This window comes from Martes martes (genome assembly GCF_963455335.1).
Source record: "Martes martes genome assembly, chromosome: 6".
Lineage (NCBI taxonomy): Eukaryota > Metazoa > Chordata > Mammalia > Carnivora > Mustelidae > Martes > Martes martes.
This window is the reverse complement of record NC_137893.1, coordinates 134,257,309-134,277,714: the sequence shown is the minus strand read 5'-3', so window position 1 is coordinate 134,277,714 and position 20,406 is coordinate 134,257,309. Positions and strand designations below refer to the sequence as shown.

Below are 20,406 nucleotides of genomic sequence, written 5' to 3'. Positions count from 1 at the left end.
TTCTGATATACAAGTCACTCTTCCAATCTTGTTTAATAGCACAGGTGATGCTAAGCCTTCTTTATTTTAATTTTGTATTTTCTACGTGGTCAATTTCCAATAGAGTTGCTATAATTAATGACATAATTCAAAACCTAAAGGTTCTTGTTCGTTATATACAAAGGTGATGTATCCTGGGCTCTATCGTTGCGTGGCTAACTGCTGGGCTTGGTCACTTGCAAAGTGTTCTTAGAGGCAAATACCATGGGGCTTTAATCCCACTTAAGCCCCATGTGCAATAATGAGAGGTAGAGACAAGGGAATTGGTCTAGCTAGGAGAGGACTAGGTTCTAGTTTCTGCTCTCATACTGTCTAGGTGTCTGATTCAATGTCCCCTCTTTCCAGAAAGTCAGGTTGTCAGAGGGGAAAGCAGAGTCAGAAACACTCACATTGGAATCATGGCCCTATATCTTTAGAGTTGTGTGATCTTGCTGAGTTTTAATTTCCCATAGGAAAGAAACTCTTACTGGGCCTTGGGAGGATAAAACATTATATAATAAATGTAAAACAGCTAGCACACAGCCTGACAAATGGTAGGCGGGTAACAATGTTGCAACAATGGGATTTTGAATGAAATAAACACTCATAGGTTCTGGTATCTGTCAGGTATTTACTGAAGACATTTTGCTTTGCTTTTCTTCCCTGAGCCTCAGTTTTATCACCTGTAAAATGAGCCAGTTGAATTAAGTCCCTTTTAGTTCTCATGTTCAATTATTGTAGGTGTTATGCTGTTAAATGAAATATTAGGTCTGGGCATTTGCTCGTGGTATGTAATGAAGTACTACATCTAGTTGTAATAGAAATAAAAACATATCGTGGTGGCGGAAGGTGAAAAACACAAAAATTTCTAAATGCGTGTGTCGAAGAGGAAGGCTTGCCCAATATAGATTCAGTAGATATTTTATTTGCATTCTGTTGTGTCTACAGATGGCCTGATGACAGTGATCAGATCACAGGGTATTAGTCAGAGACTCTGTCTAGTAAATAATGGCAGAACAGAGCCAGGAACGTCAACCCAGCTGGCAAAGTCACCCTTTCCGCAAAAACAAAGCATGGTTGACCTCTGTCTCTTAGTCCAAAGTGAGTCTTATTGTTTCCTACATTTGTTAGAATCAACCACACCAAGATGTGAAGAATTTACTTGTGTTTTAAATTCAGACAGAGGAAATTAAAGGTAATAAAGCTGAGGAGCTTGCTTAAGGTTAAAAGAATAAGTATGTGTTTAAGTGTGTGTGCTCATGTGTTTAAAAAAGAATGTAAGAATATTCACAGGTTGTAAAGAGCACTTATTTTTAGATGATGCAGAGAGTTTTGGTGTGTTTTGTTGTTTGATTTTATTTTCTAAAATTTCTATAATTATTATGTATTATGTTGGTGGTGAGAGGGAGAAATGAATTCTGAGAATAAGAAGTTCCCATGAGGGCTTAGGGTAATTCAACCTAAAGGACTGAGATGATTCATCATACCATAGTGATAGTTTTTCAAAGAAATAAAGATGAAAATCACTTGAAAAAGTTGAATCTAAGAGTATAATTACATAAAATGCTTTCAATGCCACATTTGCATCTTATGCTTTGAATATGTGGTAATACATGAATCATATATGCTCACACATATTTCTTAGTATTGCCATGGTCACCGGTATAATATAGGACCATGAGATGTAATAGGAAGAATCAAAAGATTCAAGATCCTAATTCTAGCTCCATTCTTACTAGCTGTATGGGCTTGGGAACTTACTTTATTATTGGAAACATGGATTACTTCATCTGTAAAATGAGAATAATAAACAAGTACTTCTACAAACTTCCCTTTCTGGGCCTAAACGAGGAAATAAATACTAAGCCCCTGGCACATGAAATGTGAGTCGTCTTCCCCTTCTCATTTCCTTTTGCAATTTCTGTGTGCACACCCAGATTATTGAGCTAGCATAGGCTAGGGGACTAATGTCAGAATCAGTCTTGGCAGATAATATTTGGAGTGTGGTCTTGCTTTTCAGAGACAAGAACTGAATTGGGCTAAGTCATCTCGTTTGTTCTCTGCCTGTCACTGATCAAATAGTACGTAATTAACTAAATGTAACAAAAGATGTTACTGTGTAGATTCAAAAGAAAAGTGAGGTCTATTTTTAACCAGCTGTAGCTGAATCTCTTTTTTCCCCTTCTTTTGCAACATTCGGTGAGAGCCTACAGTTCTGTAAAGAGACTGAACTGCGCTGAGATTATTTAAAAGAAAAAAACACAACCTGTTTTCTTTAGATGATCTTGCATTAACTCAAAATTTGCTTCTTATGAAAACACAAGCCAGAATTTGAGATAATAATTGGTAACTTCAAACATTTGGTTTATGTAAATATTTCAAATGGTCTATTAATTTTAAGTACTAGTGCTAGGGCTAGAGAGAAAATACTGTGCTTAGAGTGAAAACTTTTAATTTACAAAATAAATGTTTGCTTTATACCATTTCCCAGTCCTCCAAGAAAACACGAAAGGAAAATTAAAGGCCCAGTAGAACTCCATATTTAGAGACAGGTGTAAAACAGTCAGTGACATGATTTTAGGAATTACATAGGCATGTAGAATATTTTGGATGGTTTTCTAAGATCTATCAAGTCTTAAGCCTGTAGAACTTATTCTCTACTGGTAATCTATGCTTGGGTAGTCTACAGGGTTTCCAAATTCAGTATATTCTAAATTGAATTTATTTTTTTCTCTCCTCCCTCTTGATTTTCTTCCTATATTCTCTCTCTCAGTGAATAGCTTTCTCATCTACCCAGTGGGTCCACATAAAACATCTGGGGATCATTGGAAGTACCCCTCTCTGACTTTCTGTCTGTTCACCCTACCACCACAAAATCTGGAAAGCACTTTGTTAGTACTTTAAGATCCCTCTCCCTTGCTATGTCATTTCTGTTTTCACAGTCTTTACTTTTTGTTGGGATCAGTGCAAGTGCTTCTCTTTCTGTGCTTCTGATCTTACTCCTTCCAGTCTGTCTTCCATATCCGTAGTCTTGATACAAACAGATCTCACAACAGCCCTCCTCTGTGTTAGATTCTTAGTGCATTCCATATCAGGCTTGGAATTTCTTAGTTAAGCATAATTACCTAAATATGCTTTATGCCTTGGTTACTGCCTACTCATCCAGGCTCTTCTCTTGCCATTCCCTACATTTCCAATATACCTTTCACTCTGTAACATGTTCCCCTAATGTATCGTATTCCTAATGTGTCCATGCCTTATCGCAAGCCATTTTGCTCTGCCCTGAATGTTCTTTTTTTCTCCTATGTAAATCCAAGTCAAAATTTGATTAACTATCATTTTATCTTGGACACTAATATGGAAACACATCTACCCTTTCTCCCCAACACACACATGTACACTACCATATCTCTGTTTGATGTGGGGACCCTCCTCTGTGCTTAAAAAACTCACAGTGTATGTATTCTCCCAGCATTTTGGGTCTGAAATCATTTAATTATTTATCTGTCCCTATATTAGATGGTTAACTCTTTGAAGCCAAGGGATTTGTCTGTTTTGAGTTTGAATTCCCAGCACATGGCTAATGGTCAACATAGAGTGAATCTAAATGAATATAATCTTGGATTTTTAGTCCGTTTAATTCATTTACCTCTCTAGGCTTCCCTCTTCTCATCTAGAAAAGTAAAGAATTAGGGGCATCTGGGTGGCTCAGTCAGTTAAGCACCTGCCTTCAGCTCAAGTCAAGATCTCAGGGTCCTAGGATGGAGCCTTGTGTGGGTCTCCCTGCTCAGCGGGGAGTCTCCTCCCTCTGCCCCTCCCTCCACTCACCCCCTCTCTCTCTCCCAAATAAATAAATAAATAAAATCTTAAGAAAAGAACTTTAAAAGAATTAGACTAGTCAGTGGTTCTCAAATTCTTGACTTCGTACTATTTACATCAAAGCACCTGGGAGCTGCAAAAAGAAGACAAAACAGCCTTGTAAAGACAGAAAAAAATCCAGATTGCCACACCCGACTCCCTAAAATTCTGATCAGTGCATCTGAGCCAAGGCTGTATAATGTATATTTCTGATATCTAACAAGATTTGGAATGAACTGGCCTAGAAACTGTCCCAGCTTTAGAAGTCCTTCCAATGTTCTGTGTTTCCTATAGATTCCAAATTTTTTAATCTCCTATGCAAGGTCCTTATCCTTGAACTCTGTTTCTTCTCTGATCTCAGATGTCACCTTCACCTTCTTGTATTTTTTTTTGATCCAGCCATACTGAATAGGAAAGACCTATACATACTGTTTTTTTCCGGAGGGAATGTCCCACTATTGTGGTAATTCTAGGGTGGAACTCAGGCATCAAGTCCTTCGCAAAGAATTCTCTGAATTCTTTCTTTCCCCTTTCAGATCCTGTGTTTGCTCCTATTACAGTCCTTTGTACTATATTATATACATGGTCGCTGAGCTTCTCGAAGACACAGAACTTATTCCATGAATGTTCGTTCCTTTCCTTATTGTGGTAGTTTATCATTCCTTAAACAACTACTTACTGAGAATCTAGTATCTCAACTGAGAATCTACTACCCTAAAGTTATTACTTTGTGTCATTTTATCCTTGTAACAAGAATATTGCAGGCATTAGTATAATTTTGCAAACTGGGAAACAAAGGCCCGTAGAGATTCAGCCATTTGTAAAGCTGGTGCCATGCTGTTTAATGGCAGGGTCAGAATTAACTTCTGTGTCTCTGATGTCACTTTCTTCACATCACCGTGTTTTGTTTCAAAACCAAGCAAAGAGAGGAAGGGAACTATGATTTAAAGTGGATTTTCCAAAAAAAAATAATAATAATAATAAAGTGGATTTTCCCAAATCAATTTTCTCATTCCTCGGTAAATGCTGACTTATGTCAATCACCACATGGAAGCCACCAGCTGATCAACTAGAGTTTGCTGTGAATCCAGAGGAAATCAGTACAGTGGAGCTAATGCTTTGAGAGAATTTGAAGGACAAAAACTCCCAGCAGTCCAACCATAAAGAAAATTCTTTGGGGATTTTTAGCAACTCGATTTTTTAAAAAAGTCAAAATTTTGTTGCTTTTACTTGTTCTTGTGTTTTCGGACTGTCTCAGATTTTCAAAGGGCTTTGAAATCTGAATTAGGAATAAATGGTGGCAGAGAAGACCAGATACAGGGCAGGGCAGGAGGTCTCCTGGGGAATGGGAGGCCCTACCAATTTCCACAGAGGCTTGACCAAAAGGAAGTGTAATTAACACAGGAGCTAAAGCTTACTAAGTGTATATTAGGTACTTGGCATTTTGCTTAGTGTTTTATGTTTATTTGTTCAGTGTTTCTAAACGTTTCTAAAATGTTCAGTTTTTCTAAACGTTGGTCACTCCAACACTTTGATGGATTTTATTCCATCAAAGTGTTGATTATTTACTTCACGTTTTTCCTTAAATGGACTTCAGTTAGCCTCCTTCTTTCCCTTTGCTCTAAGCGATAGTCCCTAAGTGTGAATTCTAATTATATAACTTTATACTTTCACTAAATTTCTTTAATTTACGTTTTTTAAAAACATCATGAAAGCAAATACATTATTACCGTACAAGAGTTCATAAGTGCTATCTGCAAATCTATTGGACCATAGTTTGTGAAATGCATTTTTTTTTTCACTTAATCCTCAAAATAACTCTTTGGGTGGAGAACTCTTATTCTCATTTGCATTCGAAAGGGAAAAGCCAGGCAAAGAGAGATTAAATAACTTGCCTCATGTCACAAACTATGATGTGGAAATCATAGTGTTGAAATCAGATCTGTTTCCCTGAACCCAAGCCCTAAAACATGATATTCTTCAGCCAGTCCTGGAAAAGACTTCATTCATAACCCTGGTTTTGTATGTGCCCCAATGTAACTTTGTAAAAATTTGAACAGGTATGAGAATGACCAAAAATCAGTATAAAAAATTAAAACACAGCTGACCTTTGAACAACACAGGTCCATTTGCAGTGGGTTTTTTTGAATAACTATAGTAAAATACTGTAAATGTATTTTCCTTATGTCTTGCTTAAGAACATTTTTTTTTCTCTAGCCTACTTTGTTGTAAGAATACAGTATATAATCCATGTATAATATATGGTGTGTTATAACTGTTTATGTTATCAGTAAGGGTTCTGGTCAGCATAGGCTATTAATAGTTTTGTTTGGGGGCAGTCAAAGTTACATGCAGATTTTCAGCTGTGCACAGGATTCACACCTGTAACCCCTGCTTCATTCAAGGGTCAATTGTATTTCACTAACCCCTTTATCTAGAAGATTATTTTCTCTACGTGGCCTTATTCTTATACATCTTTCAAACTGGTACGCGTGCACCTAAAATATGCTTTCATAGCTCTGCATTTTGCTGTAGCACCTAAGTCATATTATATTTCTTTGTTTTTATTTTTTTAAGTAGACTCCCTGCTAGGCTGAGATCAAGAGTTGGACGTTGAATGGACAGAGACACCCAAGCGGCCTGGTCATATTTTATTTTTTAAAAACTGAAGTGTTCTGTCAAATAGTCTCCCTTTTGGAGTGAGAAATGCAAGGAAAGCACACCCGATTTAAGTTGGCACTGTGCTTTTATTGTAAGTCTAATGCACATCAACTGAGACCAGGGTTTCATTTTAAGGTAGCCTAGAATGGGTCTTGCATCTTTTCTCCTCGAAGGAAAATAAAAATACAAGCCCTTTGTTGCCAAGTGGCAATAATATGCACCAAGGTTACAAATGTATCAACATAATACCACGGAACATGGCATTTTGGAATAAAATGTTTTGAGGCAAAATTATGGTCAGATTATATTAAATATTAATGTGTTGCCATGAGTTCCACACATTGTTCTGGAAACAACTTGTGCAAAATAGGAGTCTAGGAATTCATCTTTTTTTTTCATCTTCCTACCTTACATTTGCATTAGTGGTCACAAAGATGTGAAACTCAGAAGAGCCTTAGAATATACAGGGGCTAAGAGCAGTTAATGACACAAGGAGGCTTTTCAACAACTGAAACATTTAAAGACCAATTTGAAAAGTACATTAAACTTTGCCTTAGGATAAGCTGGCAGGAGAGGAATATGGCAGCCAACATTGTTGCCTTTCTGGGCTTTTTGTAGAGTTCAAAGGTAATTAAACAATAGAACTGTCCAACTTTCAAAAAAGGATGAGAGTTGAAACTTCTCAGTTCTCTTTATTAGGTAACAGCAGAGTGCTCAGGATTCCAGGGAAATGCCAATATTGTAAACTGAATTAAGTATTGGTCATATGGCAGACCCATCTGTGACGAATACGTCAAAGTAGCCAGTGCTCAATTTCCTTTTCTGGGATTGACCACTGCTTTTTTTTTTTTTTTTTCCTTTTTTCTCCCACCTGTAATGTCTCTATTTGCAATACAAATTCACATGCCCTCCAGTGTATTTTCATGGAATTAGATTAGATATCTTCAAATTTTGGTAAGCCTATAAATTATGAGGAGCTTGATCAAAATGAGTATTTTTACACTCCTACACCAGATTTTTTGATTTAATAGGTCTGGAGAAGACCTTTTTTTTTTTTTTTTAAGATTTTTTTTTTTAATTTATTTATTTGACAGATCACAGATAGGCAGAGAGGCAGGCAGAGAGAGAGGAAGGGAAGCAGGCTCCCTGCTGAGCAGAGAGCCCGATGCGGGGCTCGATCCCAGGACCCTGAGATCATGACCCAAGCCGAAGGCAGAGGCTTTAACCCACTGAGCCACCCAGGCGCCCCTGGAGAAGACCTTTTAAACAATGGGTTCAGTGATGCTGTTGTAAACGGACCCCACTTGGAGACTTGCTTTAGTGGCCTGAACAAGCCTTGTCAGTTCCCTCTGTGTCTTCTTGCTTTATAAAATATCCTTCTCCTCATCCTAACCCCATTTAAATCCTATCAGCCTTCTAGTCTCAGCTCAAACCATGCTTCTGAAACAGGCTTGATCTGACTACTCCTATCAGAGAGGCTCTCCTGAATCTGTGGCAGATTCAGATGTCTCCAAACTCAGACTCAGCAACCTGCCAGCAGGAGATTACTGAGCCTGCATTCCCAAGAATGTACTTCTTGATCTATGAATCAATATAGTACTGTGTGAATATTTTACATACTCTATAAAATATACACAAAAAAGATAGTTAACAGATGAATTAAAGAAGATAAATCAGAATTTTTGTTTATTTGATTAAAAGTGTGGAATATATATATTCGGGGTGTATTATGATGCAACATAAACTTCTCAACGAAGCAAAAAAATGGAATGTGCTTCAACATGTGAAAACATCTTGACTGATCACTTTATGATATTGTGCCTCAGAGGGTTACTTCTAAGTTCAGTTTATTTCAACACTTATTTTAATAGCTGTTATAGGTGAAAACCCAGGAAACTTCGTAAGTTTTAGGGAAAGGATATCATTGAGGGTACTTGCTAAATTATAGTGTCAAGTCTGCATTTCCATCCACCAATTTTCATAACAGATTTTGTTGAAATCCAGTAAAACTGTATCTTCCCTGATACTAATGAATTCTCACAAGCTACATTGCATTTTTAAAAAATGTATCTTTAAATAGGTAATTAGTCCTCAGGTAGTGAAAAAATAAAAAAATCTCCCTCCCACTTCTGTTTCTAGTCTCTGGTTCAACTCCCACAGAGGCAACAAATTCTGTTCCTATAGGAGCATATAAAGCATACATATATTATCTTTTGACCCAGTTTATACTCATTACCATAGAGAATGAGGAAGGACATGGTTTTCTTGTACCATATCCCCTCCACATTCCTCAGCCTTATTTTATCAGAGTTCTAATAGTACCCACTTGATATTAGAACTATGCAAATTTGGTTTATGAGCCACACAGTCCTCAAACTTACTCCCACTTTCTTTTACAACTTTTTTCTTTAAGTCACTAACTGCTAAGGGATGCGTTTAATTTTGTGTTGGCCTCAGTATTTAAAAAAAAAAAAATCTCTTAGGTGTTGGCCTTGCCTTTTGGGAGGCTGCCTAGCTGACAGCCCCCTTCAGGATCACTTTTTTTGGGCAACTCTGAAATTGTACTAGATAAAGGATAATGATTCTATTCTCAGATAAACATTATTATTATTATTATTTTAATTTTATTTATCCATTTGACAGAGGGAGAGCTCACAAGCAGGGAGAGTGGCAGACGGAGAGGGAAAAGCAGGTTTCACGCTGAGTAGGGAGCCCGATGTGGGGCTCAATCCCAGGACCCTGGGATCATGATCTGAGCTGGAGGCAGACGCTTAATGACTGAGCCACCCAGGCTCCCCTATTCCCAGATAAACATTATACCTACTCAGAGTAACAGGCTTCCGTATGAACAAAGCAAGGATATTTGTTATGGCCATGCTTATTTATCAAATAAACCTTACATTCCAGTGCCTTAACACAGTAAAATCTATTTTTTTGTTCACACTGAAGTCTGAGTTACTGATCTTGAGATCCCCCTTTCTGTCCGAAGTGAAACTGGGATTAGCACTTTCCCGCTATGCTCTGCCATCCTCTAGGGCCTGGAGTCATGGGCATCCAGCCAGCAAAAGGCAAAAAAATAAAAAGCATGGAGACCAAACCGTAAAAACCATAAGAGACTCTTAACTCTAGGAAACAAACTGAGTAGGTTACTGGAGGGGAGGTGGGTGGGGGGATGGGGTAAGTGGGTGACAGGTATTAAGGAGGGCACTTGATGGAATGAGCACTGGGTGTTATATGCAACTGATGAATCACTGAATTCTACCCCTGAAACCAATAATACACTATAAGTTAACTAAATTGATTTTAAATTAAAACAAAAAAAGAGCATGGAGAAGGTGCATCCACTTCTAAAATACCTTGGCTTGGAAGTAACATACTAATTCTGTTGTCATTCCATTGGCAAAAACTGATTATAGGTGCTACCAAAGGTATAAGGGGGTCTAGGAAGGATCATTCTGGGCTGGGTAGCGATTTCTCAAAAGAACTCTATACTATGAAAAGGAGGGCACACAATTCAATGGACATATAGTTAGCTACTGCAAATAATTCAGATGAATTATTAATATCTGAATATTCAATTTTAAAGAAAGGTAAATATTTGGGATATAAATCAAAGTAAAAAATCTACTTAAAATCTAAGCTCCATAAAGATGGGTTTTTGTCCATTTTGTTGACTGCTGAAGTCACATGTAGATAGCATTTGGCACTCTGTAAGTGCTCAATAAATATTTGTGAAAATGGCCAACTGCATGAATGTGCTTTGTGTGTTGAAATTATATATAATTTCAAAATGAACAATATATATATCTACATATATATATAAAATGAAAGTAAAGTGCTGCAAATTAATTGATTGTGAACAAAATTTTTTGTATAGAAATAGACTTGAGAACTTTCTGGTAGTTGAATAATAGGGAAATAGATGGATAGTAGGAATATTAGAGTAGGTAATATCTAGAATACCTTAAATGTACAAAAACATTTTAAATAATAGTACATGTCAGAATAATAAATTTAATTATTTCTAATTTCAGTAGTTATAGAATTGGTATACTGACATTCACAATTATAAACAAAGAACTGCATTTGATTTTTGGTTATTTTATGCCATTTAGATAATCAGTTTTCAAGAAAAAGTCTTGTTTGGGAATTCTTCAGACTTTTGAGAGTAACTTAAAAATGGAACGTCAACTTTCCTAACTCAAATTTCATGTAAAGGACAAACTCCCAGATTTATAAACCACATCTATGAGAAGTCACTTTTGATCTGGCTAACATAAAGCCTATAAAGAATATGGGGAAAAGGAGAAAGCACTAGAGAAAAGAGAGGTGAATAAAATATTCTGTTCTCAATGATCACATTTCAGAATGTCAGTTGCAATAAGAATACTTGAATAAAGACAGTCCTTCCCCTACCCCATATTATTTGGAAAATTCATTTAAGACAGACCACAGGCATAATTCAATGTGAAAACTAAGACTACAAGGCTTTAAGAAAACACCACCACAGAAAAATATCTTTATACCATTCGGGATGACAAAGATTTGTTAAAAGACCATAATAGAAAAAAAACAGATTTTGTCAAAATTAAAAACTTCTACTTATTAAAATATACCACTAAGAAAGTAAAAAAAGCCAGGCATAGACTGGCAGAAGATATTCATAACACATATGCACAGTTGACCCTTGAATGTGAGTTTGAAATGCACTTGTCCAGTCATCAGCAGATTTTTTTTGATAAATAGAGTACACTACTGTATTAATGTATTTTCTCTTCCTTATGATTGTTTTAATAATCTTTTCTTCTTTGTTGTAAGAATACAATATATAATACATATATCATACAAAATATGTGTTAATTAATAGTTTATCAATGGTAAGTCTTTTAGTCAACGGTTGGCTATTAGCAGTTAAGTTTTGGGGAAGTCAAAGTTGTAGACTGATTTTTGACTGCATGGGTAGTAGGTGTCCCAACCCCTCTATTGTTCTAAGGGTCAATGGTAGTTGTGTAGGGTTGATTTTCCTTCCCATTTTTTGGCCAAATACTTTAATGTTACCCTTGCTTTGCTTTTATAACTGAAAAAAGATGCACAGATCTCCAACATAATCTCTCTGTTCAGCCCTAACCTTTCAGAAGTACTATTTAATACCAATATTCATTCTGTGGTTTGCATGAGCATATGGGTCTAATCGTTTACTGAAATATTCTTTAAAATATTAAAAATGGTATTAGCCATGAACTGATTTTAATGTGCTAGGCACCCCATCCTTGCTTCTGACAGCTCAGTCCCAGAGGGTGGTACTGAAAGTTTTTAGGAAAACAGATTTGTTTGGGAAAATGAGAATTCCTTCCCAAGCACCTGTGATTTGTTTATGCTAATTGGGTCATGGCTGATGCTGGCTGTGTGTGAGCTGAATCTATAATCCACTCTTTCATGTGCTTTATGTGCCAGTAGGAGTTATTAATTGATTGCAATTATCTCATTGTATTTTCATATCATTTTTCCCCCTTTTTGTTTCTCATTCTCTCGTCTTTCCTCTCTCTTCCTCTTGTCCCCATATCCTACTTTATTATGAGCCTTGAATTACAATACATGGCCAAGCAGATGCTTGCTGGGAGCAAAGGCACAAGGAACTTTGGAAAACCGAGTACAGGTAAATTGTTGGCCCTTTGTGTACTGAGAATTGCCCTGTTCCAGTGGCGCACTCCAGAAATGGAGTTAAATTTTTATGATTATCTACCTATGGATGGAATTGGCAGGCTGGCTATCTCCACAATATTTTTTCTCTTAATCTGCCTTCACCCTCTCCTTCACACAGAATGTGCCTTGTATTAAACACAGGTTTGGAGAGCCTGCGTGTGAGCAATTAGAGGTCTAAAATGGAGTGTGTGGGAAGTTAGGAGGGAAAGCTTGGTAGTTAGCTTGTCATCCATGAGTGAAGCACAGCACGCTGCTTCCTGGATAGAATTTTAGAGGAAAGAAAAAAAAAAAAAAAGACAAAAAGCAAGTATTTGTTGAGGGTGAGGACTTGAGTGCCATGAAAGTAAGGCTAGAAACAATCGGAAGCACTTGTCAGAGACAAGGGTCTGGAAGTTCCATGTATCCTGCTCGGTCAGGACATACCTGTGAGGACACGGATGGATGTGGCTGATGAGCTCTATTGGTCCTAGCAGAACTCTGAGGAGCCAATAGGGAGACATCAGCCTGGCGAGTGGAAAAGGTCATAATCCAGTTGGCAATCATGCCACACATGAGGATGAGGCTGCTTTGCAATTACTGTTTCTACCTCAGTCCTTAGGGAGTAAATTTGACCTGTAGGTCCCATTATAAGCCACATCTAAACCCATGACATGAAGTTTTCAGGGGACAAACCAGAAGAAGGAAGACAACCGGCATCGACTCAGCAAGATTCCTAGAAGCACCATGGCCAGGCTTCCGGGAAGTGGTTCTTAAAGTGGGTGTCTCCAGCCTGGAATTAGGTGGGTATCTCTAGCCACCTTCCACTGGGTCTGTCCAGAAGCAAGAGTGTGAAGGAGGCTGATTTGGGGTTAGTCAACCACAGAATGTAAGTACTGGATTAGGCAGTAGGATCTCAGGAAGGAAGGGGAAATGTATCTCAGCTGAGAGATAGCTCAGAGATAGTTTCCTGAACATGTTCAGAACAGCTTTTGAACTAACGTCACCTAAGTTCAGCAGAGCAAACGTTGACTGGTCACCTATTCCATAATTCTACTTTTAGGTAGAATAAAAACTCAGTCATCACAGACTCATATATTAAAGAGCTCTTTTAAGAATGGTACTATCCAGGGGACCTGTAAATCTATTTAAAAGGTTAATGCTCCTCAACAGTACACAGAATCTTTCCTGCTGTATTTTCTTTTTGCTTTTGCTTTTTAAATTACTTCTGTTTTATGGGAGATCTAGCAAAGTTGATAACATTCTTCATTTCCTACACCTGTATGTATTTGAAAATTGTTTTTTGCCTGTCTCTCCCTTTGGCCTTCAGCAGCCTCTTATTTTCAACTAAAGATTTGAATTCTTTAAAGGTCCTAGAAAGTTCTATTTTCCAGATATTCAATTGTCAAGGGTTCTTTAGTTCTTTCCCTGAATCCTGAGTATCTCTTTGTAATGGAGATTTAAGCATTTCCATTCCTTGAGTTCAACGGAGACATTTACTACATCTTAATTCTCCTACTCTATACCAAGGATGATACTAGGCACCCGGAAAATGGTATTTAGGGAGATCACCACTCTCTAGGTAGGTAACAGACACCAGTAATAATAAAACAAAAGCACCAATGATTAATCAATAATAATAGATAATGTACTGAACACTTTATAAGCACACCCCCATTAATTCTCAAAAATCCCTGTGAATTTGAAGCTAGGATTATGTCTATTTTGATGAGGCTTAGAGATGTGAAGCCATTTATGTAAGTTCATGCAGCTTGTTAAGTGGTGAAAGTTGAATAACACAATATGACAAAGGCTATAATGTAGGCACAAATAGAACGCAGTGGAAAGAAAGGCCTAGAAAAGTCAGGCAAGGCTTCACAGAGAGTTGACACTGGGTTGGGTCTTGTATGAAGCACAGGAAAGGAAATAGCATGAGCACATTTTGTGCTGATGACTATTGTCAACGATTTGCAACGAATTGAATGTAACCAAATGTTCTTGTCTCTTGGGGCCATGTCAAAAGTCCCAGAGATTTAGAGTTTAGTTTTAGAGTACCTTTAATTCAAAGCTGAAGATTGAAGAGATAGCAATTCTGACAGATTTCACAGGATGGGCAAAAGGTGGAAGAAATATTTGAGAGAGAGGGCTTAAATGAATTCTCCATTTCCAAATGCAAATTGAAGAGACTTTAGCTGCTAACTGTGGCATCCATCAGTTGTCAAAAGCAGCATTTCCCTTCATTGGACAAGACAGAGAAGATGCTCTATGATGTAATGAGTATAGCACCTAGTTCCAATGCCAAGAATTATTTAAAAAGATAAAAGAGGGGAAATTGTGAGCAGGAGTCATAAATTTGATTGCCTAGTGACTTTAGTCATTTGGCTGCCTTTTAATGTATTTTCCTCTTGGAAGGAAATTTAATTGTCTAAATTTTTTGATGGTCTTGGAGAAAAGAAACTTAGTGCAGCAAAGAGGGCGTAGGTGTGTGTGGCCACCTTCTCGCTGTAAGCTGTGTGATCTGGGCACGTGGCTGAACCACCCTGAGCTTCATCCTATCCAGGAGTGTGATTTGGTTATGAATGTTTCCTTCACTGCCTGTTGGGGTCATTGGAGTCAGAAATACTTGAATTCAAATCCTGACCATGCTGCTTTCTAAATATGTAGTCTTTCCTAATCTGTGAAATAAGCATCACAATTCCTCTTTCCCAAAGTCTCTTTGAGGATTAAAGGATACAATGAATATGCAAATGGTATCACCCATACATAGCCCAGTCCTTTTTTTTTTTTTTGTTAAAGTCCATTTGCACCTTTCAAATGCTGAAGATTTATTTAAGGGAAGGACCTAGATAGAGAAAGATCCTCAGGCAAGAATAGCTGCATGATGTGCTAAAACCTCCTTCACTGTAAAACAAGAGGTCAGTAGATCTGAGTCCTGGTTGCACATTTGAATCACCAGGGACAATTAAAATGATTCCCAAGTTTAAGGCTCACTACCAAAGATTCTGATTTAATTGGTCTGTTGTGGGACTCCAGTCCTGAGTTCATAAAATCTCGCCAGGCGTTTCTAAGATGCTCTGGATTCAGTCATTGCTTCTTGAACTAACATAAATTACCTGGAAATCTTGTTCAAATGCAGGTTCTGCTTCTCTAGGTTTAGGGTGCCTGAGAGTCTGCATCCCTAACTAGCTCCGAGATGAAGCCCATGGTGCTAGTTCAGGACCACCCTCTCAATAGCACGTGATTAATGATCCATAACAGTGGTTCTCAACCTTCCGCGTTCATCCTAATAGCCCAGTGGCTCTTTGAGGATGTAGCCCTGGGATCTGGGTCTGTCCCTCACAAATTCCATTTCACTTGGTTCCAGGAGCGGCCAGGAGAATCACCCATCTATATAATGTCCCTTTCAACCTGAAAATCCTACGATGCTAGTTTTTGATCCTATAGTAAGACTTCCCTTCCAATGCAATCGTTCAGTAAAAAAAATTACAGGGACTAAAGTTGAGTGTGTGAGTCATCACAGAAACCTGGAAGATGGGAGAACTCAAATTATATGTTGTCAGGACATGGCTGATCTCTATGCCATATGTATCTTCAACCTCAAGAATTCTTTTGAGTTAATGGAAACCTTCACGGAATTCCCTCTAGGTAAGCAGCTTTTACTGTTGATGAAGCACTCACAGATTAATTGGGAGAGCTTCCTTCACTGATTCATAATGAACAGGGTGACCCTGGATTTTTTTCTGCTCTCTGCAACACATCATGCTTTCCAAAACAGAGTCCCCAGAGGGGTGCTTCCCTACCTCAGGACCAAACCGAGGAAAAATGAAGGTCCACAGAGCCAATGACTGACTTGAAAATCTCTGGGACTTTCGGAAGAATCTGTCCCGCAGTAGACTGGATTGCTTTTGTCCTTCTTTTTCACCTTCTGGGACTTCTCTGGCTTTGACTAGCTAAAAACATCTACTTAGAGGCAGACCTTTTGCCACTTTCCAAAAAGAATAGAAAAATAACTGTGATGGGGTCAAAAGCATTACAATTCCAGTACCGTGGAATTAATGACATTTTGGATGTCATTAATAGAAAAGGGTTTGGTTTCTAAGAAGTTTATGAATTTGTAAACAAAACTGATATAAGGATGGTACTGTGGAAAAATAAAACTGAGATTTTCTTGCTTCCCCCTTTAAAAGTATTTACACCTGCAAGAACCCTCGATCAGTCTACAGTGGTATCACCATGACTTTGAGAATGCACAACTCAAAAAGGCAATAATCACCCTCCAGTTGAGTGGATCAAATCCCTGGTCACCCAAATTCTGGGTGCTCAGCTCCACACTGTGCTCCCAGTTAGACCTTTTAGAAGAGGATGTCAGATCAGGGTTACTTAATCTACTGTGCGCCTGTCCCCGGGCTGGGTTGGCCAGGAAGAGAGCTGCTGTGTGCTGTGTTTCGTCAGGAGCACGAGACCCTAATTGCCTCAAATGCCTTTCCCAAGAGCTGGCTCCCATGCTGCCCCCTTTTCACTGGTGCTCAGAATCTCTACTCAAACACATACACCTGTTTCTGTAAGGGAGGGGAGCAGGCCGTGGTCCTTAGGCCTCTGTCCACTCACCCGAGCCCTTTATCAGGCCCAGGGACTGGTTGTCTGGGAAAGTCTAGGGAGTCTATACCAAGTGGAAGGACCTGGGGCGTTGTAGTGACAAGCCCCACATTGCCGGGCAGCAGAGCTCCAGAGAGGAGACCAGGGTTCACTGGCCCTAGGAGGTCCAGCTCTGGGGAAGGCATATGGAGAAGTGGGGGGGGGGGGTCCTCACTTGTCATGTGAAAAGAAGGACCAGGTGGATAGAGAATACCAAGACAAACTCACTACTTTTCAATTTTGCCTGGAATTGGGTTTTGATGTGACAAGAAAATAATCACCGTGTTTTATAATTCATGTAAAATTTAATTTTCTTTCTTTCTTTTTTTCTTTTTTGCTAAAAATAGGAGATTAAGCTCCTTTCAGGCTGTGTTCTTGTTTGGCAGTGGCTTCCTTATGAAATTTCAAACAGAGGAGGGGTTAGCGTTTTGCCAGGGATGTTTATTTTATTGATTTGCTGATGTGTAGCATTTATGTGGCAGACGGTTTCAGCACTTTAAATCTTACTTCATTAAGGCTCTTAGCAGCTGAGGAACTGGGCACTATTATGGTTTCTTCTGTCTTTTTCAGGGGGAGCTGAGCTTGTCCAGGTTCACCGTGGCAGACCCACGATTTGAACCCCGGCGGTCAGGGTCCCGGGTCTGCAACCACTGGGTCATCCTGTCTCTAATGCGGAGGAGGGGGTTCCTGTGCCGGGAAGGCAGGAGAGAAATTGGACTGGGTGGACTGGTCCTTCAGTGTGGGCCCCTAGACTGAGGTGCTGCTAGGTGATCATCACCGGGGCTCTTGCTTAAAATGCAAACTCCTCGGCTGTACACCTGGAAAGCTGATTCAGGAAGGCTGAGGTTTTAAAAAATCGAAATAGATGATGTTTAGGGACCCCGACACCTTACTACGAATTCAAGATCCTTTGATTGGAACGCCGTTCGGATTACCTTAAAATGAACGTGCTCTCAGGAGCTCCAGTGGCTTATGCTGCCACCTCCCCTGCATTTTCTAGTCATTCCAGCTCTGCTGTCTAAACCACAGTCACGGATGGTGACAATTCTGACCACTCCACCCCCAAACTCCATCTGCTGACAACCACCAGGCTGCTTTGAGTCCTCAGAGCCTCCCACACCCTGCCTGCTTTCCTTCCGTGGAAGCCCGGAGCCCACAGGCTTCTGAAAAGCTTCAACCATCTCTACTGCCAGGCAAAGTGGGCATCTTTAATACCGTGAATGAACTCGACTCCCCTTCTCTGCTGATGATGACGCAGCTCAGGTAGACGACCCCGACACTGAACATTATTGTCCCACTCAGACTGAATGCGTCAGACGCGGTAATGTTGAAATACGGGTCTGGAGATGGGGACTGAACCTCAGCCCCTTTCCTCCATCTACTTCTAGCATCTTCTTACTTACAGACCCAGAGGAGGCTGGAGGTTCTGGCCAGCCTCTCCCTCATCTCCTACTTCAGTAACATATTCACGTCTCTGTAGGTGGCTGAGAGGACCATTTGCTGACTACATATAACCAGAGGCACAGGGAGAATTAGCTGTTGTATCACTTTTGCTAATTTAAGTTCTGCTGATGAGCACACTGACCCAAGCAAATCAACCAGATCATTTCCCAGCCCCTCCTGGCTTTAAGAAGCCTGGATCATACCCAGGAAAATGGAAGCAGAGAAGAAGGAGGCTTGCAAACCCTTGAGGTTGCCATGGGAAATGGGCTTGCCAGTGAGGTAAAACCAATGCAGAGGAGACCTCTGGGAAAGCCAAAGCAGATTTCCTCAGTGCCCCGTGTGAAGTACCTGTCACCACCTAACAGTGAGAGATGCCAGCAGTCCCCAAACAACACTCCTTCTCAGTTCTACCTTATGACTTCCAAGAATTTGACTACTTTTCTCTTTAAGAATACGGTCATCGACTTTCTCTTCAGTGTATCCCTTATACCGTGCAGGAGATGCCCATTATCAGAGAGCTTTGACTGAACACCCTAAACATTCCATGGAAGAGAGAAAATATGTTTTTAAAAAATCTCCTGCCTATCAGGAGATCCCATAAGACACTCCAGTTTCTTTCCAATACACTTGCAAAACATCCTTTATGCATCGCGGAACAGGAAAAGCCAGCCAACCAGAGCCTCGCTGACCATCTTGTAATATGCACATATCAATAAAATAAAAATATCAATAAAAATGCACATTATCAACCACGCTTCACAACAGGCGTGCTCCTTACTGCTCCCTGAGTGCTCTGCTAATTCCCAGAGCAGTAACGGAATTTATCTAAAACAGATAAGGCAGCTCTAGAAGCACAAAGCTGATCTTGGGAGCCCCTAACCCAGCTGGATTTTAGTCAGACAGGTCAGGGTGCCCTAGATCTCCTCAAGTGTAGTGGCTGCAAACTTAACCTTTCCCGGGGTGGGGCAGGGATGGGGAAGCATTCCAGATACCTTTCTGGATACCTATGCCTTGGGTGCTAGGAGGTGGGAAATCATTTTCTAACCTAGTTGTCCTAGGGGCACTTGTGTCAAAAGTTGGGTAGGATGCTTTTTTCTTTTTGTTTTTAAACCACATCCAAGAAGTTTGCGTTTATCCATTCTATTACATGCCTGCCTCAATTTCAGCAACAGTTTGGTAGAGATTCGTTTTCGATTTAGTAATCCCAATTACCGACCCTCTGCAGTAGAGCTGCAGCTGCTGCAGTAGACAGTCAGCTGTCAGTATAAAACCAACATGCATACGAGAGGACTTTCCTCTCTTGCTCCCATTGTATTACCTTGAGCTCCTTGACTGTAGAAGAATCTTTGAGCTGACTCAACATCCAAGAGTCTATGAGCAGACTCGACATCCAGAAAATAATCCATTTTGGGATAATCCATCCTTGATATTCTCAAAGCAGAGTTTCAAGACAAAATAGTCACTTGTATGCCTATGGAAAAGGAAAAAAAAATCCACAATATTTTAGACTGTCAAACAGATGTTTAAAACCATGTCTGTGTGTGTGTGTGTGTGTGTGTGTATAAACATATGTATATATACAATGTATTATATTATATATTATAACAATATACACATATATACATATTAACAATTTTGGAATAAGAAATATCCCATTGTGATCCTCCCTCATTTGACAGTTCCAGTTCTAAACCCACCCTCAACATAGCTCTTCTACTGTATGAGAAAATGCAACATTTAATCAACATTCATTAAAGGAAATATATTCTACTCAGAAAAAAAAAAACAGATGATTCAAGCTAAAGAGAAATAACATACCAGTCTTTCCTTGTTATATATTAACTGGAAAAATAGGCTGTTAAATTCATATGCTATCCGTTTTCAAAAGATCTGTCTGAGGAATGGCACTGTTAAGTGTCAGCGTTCTGAACTGATCCTCGGTCCAGGGAGTTCCAATTTCCCTAGAACTGGGAGAATCGCCTGGGAATCCGAGCCTCCACTTAGAGGTGCCGTGCATTTATGACACATGCTGACATGTTTGCTTTAAAAATGCCTTGGATTCCTTCCGTTTTGGTGCTTCCCTTCAGCACATTTTATAAAGTGCTCCAGGAT

General features: G+C 39.3%; 1 protein-coding gene across 1 annotated transcript in view; it reads right to left on the bottom strand.

Moving 5' to 3' along the window:
- The window catches only part of LOC308344416 (phosphatase and actin regulator 1-like), a gene marked incomplete at both ends in the record, with an annotated part of 52,487 nt that extends 32,772 nt beyond the window's left edge, over positions 1 to 19,715 (bottom strand). Inside the window, one exon of the mRNA XM_080805964.1 lies at positions 19,613 to 19,715. Coding sequence (XP_080662090.1) covers positions 19,613 to 19,715 — 103 coding nt within the window. The remainder of the gene's footprint in view (positions 1 to 19,612) is intronic.
- Between the last annotated feature and the right edge of the window lie 691 nt (positions 19,716 to 20,406).